This window comes from Pristiophorus japonicus, chromosome 10 (genome assembly GCF_044704955.1).
Source record: "Pristiophorus japonicus isolate sPriJap1 chromosome 10, sPriJap1.hap1, whole genome shotgun sequence".
Lineage (NCBI taxonomy): Eukaryota > Metazoa > Chordata > Chondrichthyes > Pristiophoridae > Pristiophorus > Pristiophorus japonicus.
In genome coordinates this window covers 142,176,412-142,191,441 of record NC_091986.1, presented here as the reverse complement: position 1 = coordinate 142,191,441, position 15,030 = coordinate 142,176,412, and the positions used below count along the sequence as shown (strand labels likewise).

General features: G+C 41.2%; 1 protein-coding gene across 3 annotated transcripts in view; it reads right to left on the bottom strand.

Moving 5' to 3' along the window:
* Positions 1-15,030, bottom strand: part of dync2h1 (dynein cytoplasmic 2 heavy chain 1) — a 994,370-nt gene that overhangs the window by 908,742 nt on the left and 70,598 nt on the right. For all 3 annotated transcript variants that reach the window (XM_070892150.1, XM_070892151.1, XM_070892152.1), the window contains exons 10-15: positions 13,745-13,856; positions 13,474-13,598; positions 11,183-11,358; positions 10,247-10,442; positions 9,994-10,089; positions 8,530-8,691 (exon numbers count right to left, since the gene is read on the bottom strand). In XM_070892150.1, the coding sequence (XP_070748251.1) occupies positions 8,530-8,691; positions 9,994-10,089; positions 10,247-10,442; positions 11,183-11,358; positions 13,474-13,598; positions 13,745-13,856 (867 nt within the window). The remainder of the gene's footprint in view (positions 1-8,529; positions 8,692-9,993; positions 10,090-10,246; positions 10,443-11,182; positions 11,359-13,473; positions 13,599-13,744; positions 13,857-15,030) is intronic.

Here is a 15,030-nt window from a genome sequence, read left to right as displayed (position 1 = left end):
CCAAGGAGGTAGTAGTGAGCCACCTTCTTGAATCGTTCTCGGAACCACTGCTACCCAACACAGCACTGTTGGAATGCCTTCTAGGTAGTCACACAGTACTGTTAGATAAGAAGTTCTATGATTGCAACCCAATGACTATGAAAAAATTACAATATTATACATCCAAGTCAGGATGGCATGTGACTTGGAGGTGGTGGTGTTCCCATGCACCTGCTGCCCTTGTCCTTTTAGGTGGTAGAGGTCACGGGTTTGGGAGGTGCATCTTGTAGATGGTGCAAAATGTAGCCACGTTACGCCGGTGGTCGAGGAAGTGAATGTTTATGGCAGTGAATGGGATACCGAACAAACAGACTATTTTGTCCTGGATGAGGTTGAGATTCTTGAATGTTGTTGGAGCTGCATTCATCCAAGCAAGTGGAGACTATTCAATCACACTCCTGACTTGTGCATTGTAGGTGGTAGAAAGGCTTTGGGGAATCAGATGATGAGTAATTTGCTGCAAAATACACATCCTCTGACCTGCACTTGCAGCCACAGTATTATGTGGCTGGTCTAGTTAAGTTCCTGGTCAATGGTGACCCCTGGGATGCTGATGGTGAGGATTCGACAATGGTATTGTCTTTGAATGTCAAGAGGAGGTGGTTAGACTCACTCTTGTTGGAGATGGTCATTGTCACTTATACTTGTCACTTATCAGTCTAAGCCTGGATGTTGGCCAGGTCTTGCTGCATGTGGGTGCGGACTGCTTCATTATCCGAGAAACTGTGAATGGAAAAGAACACTGCAATCGTCAGTGAACTTCTGACCTTATGATCAAGGGAAAGTCATTGATAAAGCAGCTGAAGATGTTTGGACCTAGGACACTGCCCTGAGGAACTCCTGCAGTGATGTCCTGGACCTGAGATGATTGGCCTCCAACAACTACAACCATCTTCCTTTGTGCTAGGTATGACTTCAGCCAGTGGAGAGTTTTCCCCCTGATCCCCATTTACTTCAATTTTACTAGGGCTCTTTGGTGCCACACTTGGGTCAAATGCTGCCTTGATGTCAAGGGCAATCAACCTCACCTCACCTCACCTCTGTAATTCAGCTTTTTTTTCCAAGTTTGGACCAAAGTTATAATGAGGTCTGGACCTGAGTGGTCCTGGCGGAATTCAAACTGAGCATTTGTAAGCAGGTTATTGGTGAGCAAGTGCCACTTAACGTGACTGTCCATAACACCTTCCATCACTTTGCTAATGATTGAAAGTAGGCTGATAGGACAGTAATTGGATTTGTCCTGCTTTTTATGGACATGACATTCCTGGGCAATTTTCTACTTTGTCGGATTCATGCCAATGTAGCAGCTGTGCTGGAATAGCTTGGCTAAAGGATGCGGCTAGTTCTGGAACACAGGTCTTCAGCACGACAACTGGGATGTTGTCAGTGCCCAGAGCCTTTGCTGTATCCAGTGCGCTCTGCCATTTCTTGATATCAGGTGGAGTGAACCAAATTGGCAGAAGACTGGCATCTGTGATGGTGGGGACCTCAGAAGGAGGCTGAGATAGATCATCCACTCGGCACTTCTGGCTGAAGATGGTTGTAAATGCTTCAACCTTGTCTTTTCCACTCACGTGCGGGGCTCTGCCATCAGTGAGGATGTGGATGTTCAGGGAGCCTCCTCCTCCAGTTAGTTATTTAATTGTCCACCACCATTCACGACTAGATGTGGCAGGACTGCAGTACTTTGATCTGATCTGTTAGTTGTGGGATCGCTTAGATCAGTCATGCATGTAGTTCTATGGTGTAGCTTCACCAAGTTGGCATCTCATTTTCAGATACACCTGGTGCTGCTTGTGGCATACTCTTCTGCACTCCTTATGTCACCTGGCCTGATGGTAATGGTAGAGTGAAGGATATTCTGGGCCATGAGGTTACAGATTGTGACTGAGTACAATTCTGCTGCTGCTGACCTAGTGCCTCATGGATGCCCAGTTTTGCACTGTTCTTAATCTATCCCATTTAGCGCAGTAATAGTGGCACACAACACAATGGGGGGTGTCCTCAGTGTGAAGACGGGACCTTGTCTCCCCAAGGACTGTGATGTCATCACTCCTACCAATACCGTCATGGACAGATGCATCTGCAACAGGTAGATTGGTGAGAACAAGGTCAAGTAGGTTTTTCCCCTCGTGTTGGTTCTCTCACCATCTGCCGCAGGCCCAGTCTGGCAACTATGTTCTTCAGGACTCGATCAGCTCGATCAGTAATGGTGGTACTCCAAGCCACTCTTAGCGATGGACATTGAAGTCCCTATCCCAGAGTGCCCTTACTGCGCTCAGTGCTTTTTCCAAGTGGTGTTCAACATGGGGAGTACTAATTCATTAGCTGAGGGAGGGCAGTAGATGGTAATCAGCAGGAGGTTTCCTTGACCATGATAGACCTGATACCAGCAGATTTCATGGGGTCTGGAGTCAATGTTGAGGACTCCCGGGGTCATTCCCTCCTGACTGTGCACCATTGTGCTGTCACCTCTGGTGGGTCTGTTCTGCCAGTGGGACAGGACATACAGAGAAATGGTGATGGTAAGAGTTTTTTAAAAATTTGTTCACGGGGTGTGGGCATCGCTGGCAAGGCTAGCATTTATTGCCCATCCCTAATGCCCTGGAGTGTCTTGCTAGGCCATTTCAGAGGGCAGTTAAGAGTCAACGACATTGCTGTGGGTCTGGAGTCACATATAGGCAGACCAGGTAAGGACAGCAGATTTCTTTCCTTAAAAGGATATTAGTGCAGCAGATGGTGCAAGAAAGGTAACTTCGACAGTATGAGACATGAATTGGCTCGGATAGACTGGCGAATGATTCTTAAAGGGTTGACGGTGGATAGGCAATGGCAGATATTTAAAGATCACATGGATGAACTGCAACAATTGTACATCCCTGTCTGGAGTAAAAATAAAATGGGGAAGGTGGCTCAACCGTGGCTTACAAGGGAAATTAGGGATAGTGTTAAATCCAAGGAAGAGACATATAAATTGACCAAAGAAAGCAGCAAACCTGAGGACTAGGAGAAATTTAGAATTCAGCAGAGGAGGACAAAGGGTCTAATTAGGAGGGGGGAAATAGAATATGAGAGTAAGCTTGCAGGGAACATAAAAACTGATTGCAAAAGCTTCTATAGAGACGTGAAGAGAAAAAGATTATTGAAGACAAATGTAGATCCCTTACAGTCTGAATCAGGTGAATTTATAATGGGGAACAAAGAAATGGCAGACCAATTGAACAAATACTTTGGTTCTGTCTTCACTAAGACAGACACAAATAACCTTCCGAAAATACTAGGGGACCGAGGGTCAGCGAAAAGGAGGAACTAAAGGAAATCCTTATTAGTCAGCAAATTGTGTTAGGAAAATTGATGGGATTGAAGGCCGATAAATTCCCAGGGCCTGATAGTCTGCATCCCAGAGTACTTAAGGAAGTGGCCCTCGAAATAATGGATGCATTGGTGATCATTTTCCAACAGTCTATCGACTCTGGATCAGTTCCTATGGACTGGAGGGTAGCTAATGTAACACCACTTTTTAAAAAAGGAGGGAGAGAGAAAACAGGGAATTATAGATTGGTTATAGCCTGACATCGGTGGTGGGAAAACGTTGGAATCAATTATTAAAGATGTAATAGCAGCGCATTTGGAAAGCAGTGACAGGATCGGTCCAAGTCAGATTTATGAAAGGGAAATCATAGAAACATAGAAAATAGGTGCAGGAGTAGGCCATTTGGCCCTTCGAGCCTGCATCGCTATTCAATGAGGTCATGGCTGAACATGCAACTTCAGTACCCCATTCCTGCTTTCTCGCCATACCCCTTGATCCCCCTAGTATTAAGGACTACATCTAACTCCTTTTTGAATATATTTAGTGAATTGGCCTCAACAACTTTCTGTGGTAGAGAATGCCACAGGTTCACCACTCTCTGGGTGAAGAAGTTTCTCCTCATCTTGGTCCTAAATGGCTTACCCCTTATCCTTAGACTGTGACCCCTGGTTCTGGACTTCCCCAACATTGGGAACATTCTTCCTGCATCGAATCTGTCTAAACCCATCAGAATTTTAAACGTTTCTATGAGATCCCCTCTCCTGAACTCCAGTGAATACAAGCCCAGTTGATCCAGTCTTTCTTGATATGTCAGTCTGGTGAACCTTCGCTGCACTCTCTCAATAGCAAGAATGTCCTTCCTCAAGTTAGGAGACCAGGTGTGGCCTCACCAAATCTTCTTGACAAATCTTCTAGAATTTTTTGAGGATGTAATTAGTAGAGTGGATGTGGTGTATTTAGACTTTCAAAAGGCTTTTGACAAGGTCCCACACAAGAGATTAGTGTGCAAAATTAAAGCACATGGTATTGGGGGTAATGTACTGACATGGACAGAGAACTGGTTGGCAGACAGGAAGCAAAGAGTAGGAATAAACAGGTCCTTTTCAGAATGGCAGGCAGTGACTAGTGGGGTACCGCAAGGTTCAGTGCTGGGACCCCAGCTAGTTACAATATACATTAAATGACTTGGAAAGAATTGAATGTAATATCTCCAAGTTTGCAGATGACACTAAGCTGGGTGGCAGTGTGAGCTATGAGGAGGATGCTAAGAGGCTGCAGGGTCACTTGGACAGATTAGGTGAGTGGGCAAATACATGGCAGATGCGGTATAATGTAGATAAATGTGAGGTTATCCACTTTGGTGGTAAAATCAGGAAAGCAGATTATTATCTGAATGGTTACAGATTAGTAAAAGGGGAGGTGCAACGAGACCTGGGTATCATGGTACATCAGTCATTGAAAGCTGTCATACAGGTACAGCAGGTGGTGAAGGCGGCAAATGGCATGTTGGCCTTCATTGCGAGAGGATTTGAGTATAGGAGCAGGGAGGTCTTACTACAGTTGTACAGGGCCTTGGTGAGGCCACACCTTGAATATTGTGAACAGTTTTGGTCTCCTAATCTGAGGAAGGACATTCTTGCTATTGAGGAAGTGCAGCGAAGGTTCACCAGACTGACTCCCGGGATGACAGGACTGATATATGAAGAAAGACTGGATCGACTAGGCTTATATTCACTGGAATTTAGAAGAATGAGAGGGGATCTCATAGAAACATAGAAAAATTCTGACGGGATTGGACAGGTTAGATGCAGGAAGAATGTTCCCGATGTTGGGGATGTCCAGAACCAGGGGTCACAGTCTAAGGATAAGGGGTAAGCCATTTAGGACCGAGATGAGGAGAAATTTCTTCACTCAGAAAGTTATGAGCATGTGGAATTCTCTACCACAGAAAGTTGTCAAGGCCAGTTCATTAGATATGTTCAAAGGGAGTGAGATGTGGCCCTTATGGCTAAAGGGATCAAGGGGTATGGAGAAAAAGCAGGAATGGGGTACTGAGGTGAATGATCAGCCATGATCATATTGAATGGTGGTGCAGGCTCGATGGGCCGAATGGCCTACTCCTGCACCTTTTTTCTATGTTTTTATGTTTCTATGGGTTTTTACGACAATCCAGTAGTTTCATGGTCACCATTACTGATACAAGCTTTTTATTCCAGATTTATTTAATTAACTGAATTTAAATTCCACAGCTGCCGTGAATTTGAACTCTTGTCACCGAATTATTAGTTCAAGCCTCTGGATTACTAGTCCAGTAACATAACCACTATGCCAGCATCCCCTTAAATTTGGGACGCTGGCTAATAGGTATGATTCTGTTAGTATGACTATGTCAGGCTGCTGCTTGACTAATCTGTGAGACAGCTCTCCCAACTTTGGTACAAATCCCCAGATGTTAGTGGAGGACTTTGCTGGGCTGACTGGGCTAGATGTACCTTCATCACATCCAAATCCGATGCCTATGTCGAAGCTGGATGGTCCTTCCAGCTTTATTCTCATTATACTTCTTTGTAGCAGTTTGATCCAACTGAGTGGCTTGGTCGGCCATCTCAGAGGGCAGTTAAGAGTCAACCACATTGCTCTGGGTCTAGAGTCACATTTCGGCCAAACCGGGTAAGAACGGCAGCTTTCCTTCCCTAAAGTACATTAGTGTACCAATTGGGTTTTTAGTACAATCCGATAACTTTATGGTCACTGAAATAGATTTTTATTCCAGATTTTATTTTCAAACTGAAGTCATATTCACAATCTGCCTTGGTGCCGTTTGAACTTGCATCTCCAGATTATTGGTCCAGGTCTCTGGATTACTAGTCCAGTAATAAGAACATTAGAAATCGGAACAGGAGTTGGCCATAAGGCCCCTCGAGCCTGCTCCGCCATTCAGTAAGATCATGGCTGATCTGATCATGGACTCAGCTCCGCCTCCCTGTCCGTTCCCTATAACCTCTTATCGTTAAGAAACTGTCTATTTCTGTCTTAAATTTATTCAATGTCCCAGCTTCCACAGCTCTTTGAGGCAGCGAGTTCCACAGATTTACAACCCTCTGAGAAGAAATGTCTCCTCATCTCAGTTTTAAAAAGACGGTCGCTTATTCTAAGATCATGCCCTCTAGCTCTAGTCTCCCCCATCCTCTCTGCATCCACCTTGTCAAGCCTCCTCATAATTTTATACATTTCGATAAGGTCACCTCTCATTCTTTTGAATTCCAATGAGTAGAGGCCCAACCTACTCAATCTTTCCTCATAACTCAACCCCCTCATCCCCGGAATCAACCTAGTGAACCTTCTCTGAACTGCCTGCAAAACAAGTATATCCTTTCATAAATATGGAAACCAAAACTGCACGCAGTATTCCAGGTGTGGCCTCACCAATACCCTGTATAGCTGAAGCAAGACTTCCCTGCTTCTATACCCCATCCCCTTTGCAATCAAGGCCAAGATTTCATTGGCCTTCCTGATCACTTGTTGTACCTGTATACTATCCTGTTACGTTTCATGCACAAGTACCCTCAGGTCCTGCTGTACTGCAGCACTTGGTAATCTTTTTCCATTTAAATAATAACTTGCTCTTTGTTTTTTTTATGCCAAAGTGCATGACCTCGCACTTTCCAACATTATACTCCATCTGCAAAATTTTTTGCCCGCTCACTTAGCCTGTCTATGTCCTTCTGCAGATTTTATGTGTCCTCACATTATTGGTTTTCCTCCCATCTTTGTATCGCCAGCAAACTTGGGTACGTTATACTCAGTCCCTTCTTCCAAGTCGTTAATATAGATTGTAAATAGTTGGGGTCCCAGCGCTGATCCCTGCGGCACCCCACTAGTTACTGGTTGCCAACTAGAGAATGAACCATTTATATATAACCACTAAACTACTGTACCCAGGTGGGAATGTTGGGGATGGATGAAAGAAGGGAACATTCATACTTAAGTCAGGGTCAATGGATAGGAGTAGGAACCCTGCTTATTTGTTATCCTCTCAGCCCAACAATGGGAAAGCTGACTCTTGTGCTCCTACCATTTGTCTTAGCTAATATAAGCTGATGCAGCAGAGACAAAGGATCAGTGTGTTACATTTAGCTTTTGAGCAATGGAGATGCCCCAGGTTAATGATTATTTAGGTAATCATAAAAACATTCTGAAGTTTTGGTGTGCTTGGCATGCATTTAAAATGTATTATTACATTTTGACAATTATGGCAAGTAATTCTTTGCACAATCTCCAAGTTACACTACAGTGTTTCCAATTCTATTTTTATGGTGTACAAGTTACTGTGGCCATATTGGTAAAAAAGAAAATATTCAGTATAAAGCATAGTTTTCCAGATCTGGCAGACATTTTTTCTTCAGGATGTGTTTGAATACTGAATCTTTTCAAACTGCTTTGTAAATATAAGGAATAATTGGAATGAAATGTATATCTGGAACTTGGTTTCCTGTAGTCAGGTGGTCTAATTATTTTTTAAACACGTTATGGTTGTTTTATTTGATTTGTTCAGCAAGGGAAATCTGAATTTGTGTTCCTGCTGCAAAAACGACGTTAAAATAAATGGATAGGGCCATTATATTAACAGGCAAGGTGGTGGGTGAAAAGCAGAAATAGGAAGATATGGATGTTTCTTGAATTGGCAAGATGCCATCATACCCCAGCATCTTTGTTGGCACCTCTTTTCTATATACAGAAATAATGTGGACAATGGAAATAGAGGGAGCAATCTGATGATTTGAGAAAGGACAGAAGGAAGGAAAGAAATAAACTTCTATTTATATTGTGACTTTTATAGCCACAAGACATCTCAAAATATTACTGGCTTTGTCCTTCTAGAAAGCAATGTTTGGCATTCCCCAAATGTTGAGAAAAGTAAAAGAGAGTGATAGAGGAAGAGGAAGCCAGTATTCAGGACATGATCTTTAAAGGACTAAAGCAGGAAGGGATGCAATTTTCTGTGATTTAGTAGCTAACTATACAATGTTTGCAGGATGTAGGCCAGCAAGATAATCAAATGATTAAATAACAGATTTTTTTAATAAAAAGGTTTTCGTCATCTTTATTCAGGAGATTGTGAAGTATGAGTTTGATGGGCCAAAAGTCTTTTCGTATTCCATACTTTATATTCTTACCTTATCACGGAAGTCAGTGTGACATTTCCTCAGCTTTCTGTTCTCTGTGGTAAGGCGTTCCGCTGCAGTGTGAAGTTTCTGAATATAGGCCTCCAGCTCCTTAGGGTTATCCCAAGTGATCTGTACTTTTCCACCAGATTCCTTAGATCCAGCTTTTGGATTCTAATTAAAAATTATGAAAATAATTTGAAAGCCATCACTAAACTCCTGACCAATCACTGTGCAAGAGGAGAGTGGCCAAAGCTGCTGGATCAGGATCAGAAAGCAATGCCAACCGGCAAGTTGAGATTAGACATTCGGCAATGTTGTGTGCCAACTATGAGTAAAGCACAAAGTCAAATATATACAGAGTAGTTATTTTTTATTAACTGTGAAATGTGAGACAAATCCACACGCTTTGGGCTCTGCAGACATTCACATTGCATCAAATGAAACATTTTGAGATAAATACCACTACATCCCTCTCCTCCTTTAAGACTCTATCTAAAAGGTTTCGTCACCCCTCCCAATATCCCCTTTCTTTGGCTCAGCATCCATTTTTGTCGAATTGCTTCTGTGAGCTCGGCTGGAATGTTTTTCTTGGTCAAAGGTGCACCATAGCAGCAAAAAAAATCCAGCACAATGCTGCCACGTCAATGAAGGCAAGGTTTCCTCTGCTCACTATTTTCAGAAAAATCAAACGTCTAGAATGAATTTAAAACTTCGCTGGAAATAAAAATCAGTGGAAACCTTCCCAAGGAAAATTGAGCCTCTGTCCAACAACTGTGTGCTGTTGCATATTGAAACCTCAACACCTGCACAAATGAACTTTTGTGGTAATTTTTGCACTCTCTTATTGTAGTTTGTACCTTCTGCAATCCACAGATAATATCATCACTGAGCTTTTCCACATTGTCCCATGTTATAAAACAAAAGAGAAAGATTTGCACATTTTGCGCCTTTCACAAGCACCAGGCGTCCCAAGGTGCTTTATGGTCAATAAAGTACTTTTTGAAGTATAGTCACTGTTGTAATGTAGAAAACGCAGCAGCCAATTTATGCACAGCAAGCTCCCACAATCAGCATTGTGATAGTGACCAGATGATCTGTTTTAGCGATGTTGGTTAAGGGATAAATATTGGCAGGACATCGGGGCAACCCCCTGCTCTTCTTTGAAATAGTGCCATGGGATCTTTTACGTCCACTTGAGAGAGCAGATGGGGCCTCGGTTTAATGCCACATCCGAAAGATAGATGTGGCAGGAGAGCGGGTACTTCAAACATTGTGGCAAACACTCTCGTGTTCATATTTATTCATTTGAAGGTATTTTAACAGCAACACAGTTAAGAATTTTGGTGTTTATGGCTTTAAATGTCAAGCTACCAATAACAATATAACAGACAGTTTGTGAATCCTCTAATCACATTATTGGATGTATAAAGTAACTAAGGAAATCCAAAATTTTCTGTACCCAAATTGCCTTACCTTTATTATCTGTTCAAAAGATAAAGCAGAGTTTAACATCATGGGTCGCTGGCTGGGAATCATCTGCTGATCTATAGTATTGTAAAAGTGAGCAACCTGTCAAGGAAAATAGGAGCTACTTTAATATTGAGACTTGAACTTTCACTCCTTAACATTTCAATACCATGGAGGCATTTAAGAAGAACAGGGAAAGGAAAGATGATCTGATTGAGGAGGGTGCAGGAAGGGGAATCAAACAAACTAAAATACTCACCTGTTTGAGAATAACTGCCTGTCTATAGAACTTTTGAGCTGTAATTGCCGTTTGTTGGATTCTTGCAGGAATGGCAAACCCCAGAGCAGAAAGTTGGCGCACTTCTCTCAACAAAGAAACTAGGCGGTCTGAGTAATGTATTTTCAACTTCCCATCAGAGTGATCCAATTCTATAACTCGACCATTGGCCTGCAAACTACCACACATTACACCAAGTCAATGGTTGCATGCCTTTCATTTACACAAATTTATGCAAACCTTTCTGTACTAATAAAGGAGCTCCGCAATATCTAATAAAGTGGGGCTCTACGATTTGCTCAAATTTGACAGAGGTGAAAAGTAGTATCCTCAAAGCCACATACAGCTAACATGAAGAAGGAGCTAGTAGCAATATAACTAAACTTATGCCAGCTTTGCTTAGTAATTGTGAACTTGTCATTTGTGAAATTTATCACTACTTACCAAAAATAAGTGCATTCTAATACTGTTGTAATTCTTTCAAATTGCTGCTGAATTTACACTATTAGCAGCATAAACTCAGCGCCAGTATAACACTTCTGTGTACCACGTCTCCTAGAACTGGTGCACTTGCATAGAAATATATATGGAAGTTACAACATGGAAACAGACCATTTGGTCCAACCAGTCCATGTCAACGTTTATCCTCCATGCAAGCATGTTGTATTTCTTGTCAGACCCTTAAGAAACAGTAGTCTGTGCACTTGGAATTACGCTGTAACAGCTGAAGCCAACACAAGCAAAAACAAAATTCAATTTTGGAACTGTTTTGTTATCGCTGGCTAGAAATTAAGGTTTTTTTTTCATCCTCATCTCTGTTTCCTAATTTTCTCTGTGCACAAGACAAAGGGGTGGAAATTGTGGTCGGAGGCTTGCCGCGGGTGAATGCCTCCGACCACAAGAAAGCTCCGCACCTACCTAATGCCAGCTGTGGGATCTGATACAGATGATTGTATGTCCCTAGACCAGTCATCAAACTGCTCTTGTTCATAGGTCCTCAACTGGTCCAAAAGCTCATTGCAATTTCGCCAAAATGACTGAAATCCTGACAGGTCACTCAGCAATGCCTCCGCAATCTTTACAGTATCTTCAGCCTAAAATAAAGACACAGCATTAATGTAGCCAAAACAATTTGTCCTTCCTCTTCCCCTATTTAAATTTCCTTTCCTTCCCTTTACGTCTCTTGCACTAGACACCACTCCATGGCAGAAGAACAAGCAGATAACTTTATCTGAGGCCCTTTTCAATGCCATCATTAAGAAGGTATTAGATGATATATGAAAGCAGTTCACAATGACTGTATTGCCACTCTCCAGCCAACAATAGGATCACAAGCCAAAAGAAGCTTCTAACCCTCTGTGGCACTGTGCCCTGGAGCACCAATGTATTCTGCCATCATGCTATCGCTGCGACAAAAAGTGTCCCGAAAATTGCAGCCTCATACGAAGTGCGCACAGACCTGGCAAGGCCTCAAGACGGTTTTCGGGACGTGAGGCACACCGACAACCGGCTTTTCTGATCTGTCAAGATTTCTCTATACAGATCCTACGCATCCCCGGGAGAAGGACATTCACGCAGGAGAGTTTCGGCTATTTGCCCAACAAATGTCCTTCAAACTTTTACGCCTGATAAAAGCAGGTGCATAAGCTTACTTTTAACAGCGTAACACTTTTAAAACATAAAAATTAAATTTAAACACTCAATTTTATATTAAAAACCCTGTCCATTAAGGTAAATTTATTCTTAACACTATTAAAACACGTTAAAAAAAATTCTAAAAAATATTTTTTTTCTAAAACATTTAATTACATTTAATTTCAATTAATTTTAAATATGTGAGGTGTTTTATTTATTTACCATGCTGTATTTTGGTGCTTTAGGGATTTTTCTCATTGATAGTACAAACAGAGCTCCCATTTTTATCAATGAGAGTACTGCATAGTGATTGATGATCCAGGCCCACAAGACTCCAGCATGTTTGTATGTACGTGAAAGGCATTTCCGTGTGCTGTGCAGTGAATCTAGGCCTCCGACCGGAATCCTACGTTCCTCCGGGACCACCAGGTACTTTCGTAGATTTTTTTTCGGGTCAGAGGCGTTCGTATGAAGGAAGCCTCCGACTGCAATCCCTCCCCTCCCCGCCGTTTCAAACAATGTTGATTTCATCAATGTAATTTCTTGTTCCTCCCCACCAAAGTTTTTGTCACCGATTTTCCCCTCATTGCCTGCAAGTTCATGCCAAGATACAATTCCACAAAATAAAGGAGGAACTGCTGAAATTCAAGCACTAAGTTGTGTGGCCTCACATTTCACAATTTGTTTCCTTAGTTCATGTATTTCCAAATTAATATTATTGATTCAAAATAAGGGACCACTACTTGGCTTCTATTCCCCAGCAAACAAACAAGAAATAGATTATACAGTTTAAAGCCTGGAACAGTTGAAACACATTCGTGGCCAGCTTACTGCTCCTAAATTGCAATAGTACTCCGATTTACAACACTAAGGTTAACTGCAAAACTTGTCCATTTGACAACAGTAACAAATATAAAACAAGCCATTGGAGAACATTTGATAGAATACAAAGCATCCTACCAGTATAATTTATACTACTGACTTTGTCCTTATAGAAAGTAGTGTTTAGCATTCTCCAACTGTTTGGCTAGAAAGGTAAAAGGGAGTGATAGAGGAAAAGAAGAAAAGGAAGCCAATATTCAGGACGTGACACTTCAAAGATTGAAGCAGGCACGAAGGGATGAAATTACCTGTGATGGCGTAAACTGCCCAATGCTTGCAGGATATAAGCCAGCAAGTGGTTAAATAATAGATTTTTTTTTAAATAGCCACTAATAGATTGGGGAGGGGAAAAAAAAGATAAACATTGGGCCAAACACCTCCATTGCTACAATCATGAGGATCGTTAAATCAACAGTTTAGTGAGTGATGGCATTTTTTAAAAAACAGTTAACACTTAACTGTTATGAATGTCCTTAGTAGCTATTAAAAAGTTCATGTTTCAGCTAAAACAAAATATCTGCCACTTACTATTGTATAAGATTTTGAGGTATGCACAAAAATAAGTAACATTTCATGTCAGCTTATTCTGGTGCAAAAATACTGCTGCCTTCTCCTTCATATTTCATAAAATCATTTTTTTTTTTTAAGTCTAAAATTTTGTAGACCAAGAGGAAAACTACTCAAATACTAACCTTTAGTTCCAGCTGTCTAACCCAAACAATATTGTTGACAACCTCAGGAAGATTCTTGCCTGAAAGTGGGCCTGACGGTTCTCCAGGAATACCTCGCCGCCGACTCTCAAAATCAGTGTGTATGCCTAATTCATTCAAATAGCATCATCAATAAAGGCAGCAATTCTCTGAAGAGCAGCACTATTTACTCAATTACTACTTGGTGTAAGCTTTATGCTATCAATAGTGTGTAAATATGTCGTATTTTCAGAAATGCTTGTGCTAACATTACCTTTGATGTATTCTGCAAGTTTTGCTAACAACGTTTCACGTTCTGAAAGCAGCTCCTTACTGATGCTGGGTCGTTTGACTAGTTCCTTGTACTTTTGAAATGCCTGCAGAAGCTTGAAAGATAAATATGACTTCTAAAAACAGCTACATGAAAGAACAGTCTGGTGATGGCAAAGATTGCAGCACTTAAGACAGTTATGAAATATTTTTATACAATATGTATTTTCTTTTTTAATTTCTGTAATACTGTCTGTGAAATGATGCACTGCCATCAATGGTATGCATACAGTTACATTCACGTTGTATAAAAATATAGTCATGCCAAATACAATTTAGCAAGAGTTGATAATGTAGAGAAATAAACTCAAATGTTATCAATGGTGAAAAGACTGAAGTAAAAGTAGGGGGTAGCTTAGAAATCAAAAAACATGGGATAAAGACTAGTGTTTAAAAAAGCAAAACAAAGTTTAAATGCATGTATTTCAGTGCACAGAGTGTGGGAAATAAACTGGGGAAACTGGAAGCAATTATTTTACAACAAGATCGAAACTTAATAGCATTGACAGAAACTTTGTAGTTTCCAAAATGGAAAATAAAGTTATTGGGATAAAATGTATTTAGAAGGGATATAAAAGATAAGAAAGGAGGTAGAGTGGCAATATTAGTAAAAGAGGTAATGGATCTGGACAAAGGGTTGCAGTCAAGAATCCAAATGGTTGGAGCTCAGTTTTCTTTTTAAAAGGCTTATTTGCTTCAGTAGGGGTGTATTACAGACTTCCAAATTATGGGAAGGAACTGGAAGAGGAAATCTACAGCCAGATTAGAGAGACGAATGAGAAGCAAAATTATTGGCCCGAATTTTGCTGTCAGTGGCGAAGTGAGGGCACTGACCACTGACCTTGACGAAAGCTGTCCACAAAGATAGAGTGATCTCTGCAGCATTAATTTCACCTCTCCCGATGTTAATTTGAATCTGATGCCAAGTCTCAGGGATCTCCAACGTCCAGTAACAGTGATGTCAACCAGCTGACTGAGCAGCCAAGCACATTGAAGAATTCTCACAGACAGCAAACCAGGAAGTAAAATGCACTGATTTTCCTTCACTTTTTAATCATTTTACCAAGAGCGAAATAAAGATTGGGACATACACACGGGATTTAAGTAGAAACTGAAATATTAAATAAACTTAAAAATATATATATTAAAAACCATGGCATTTTTATAATAATGGAAAAATTTGACATTCCACAAATATAAAATTAGTTTTTCAGGGCCAGAACTGTTGTT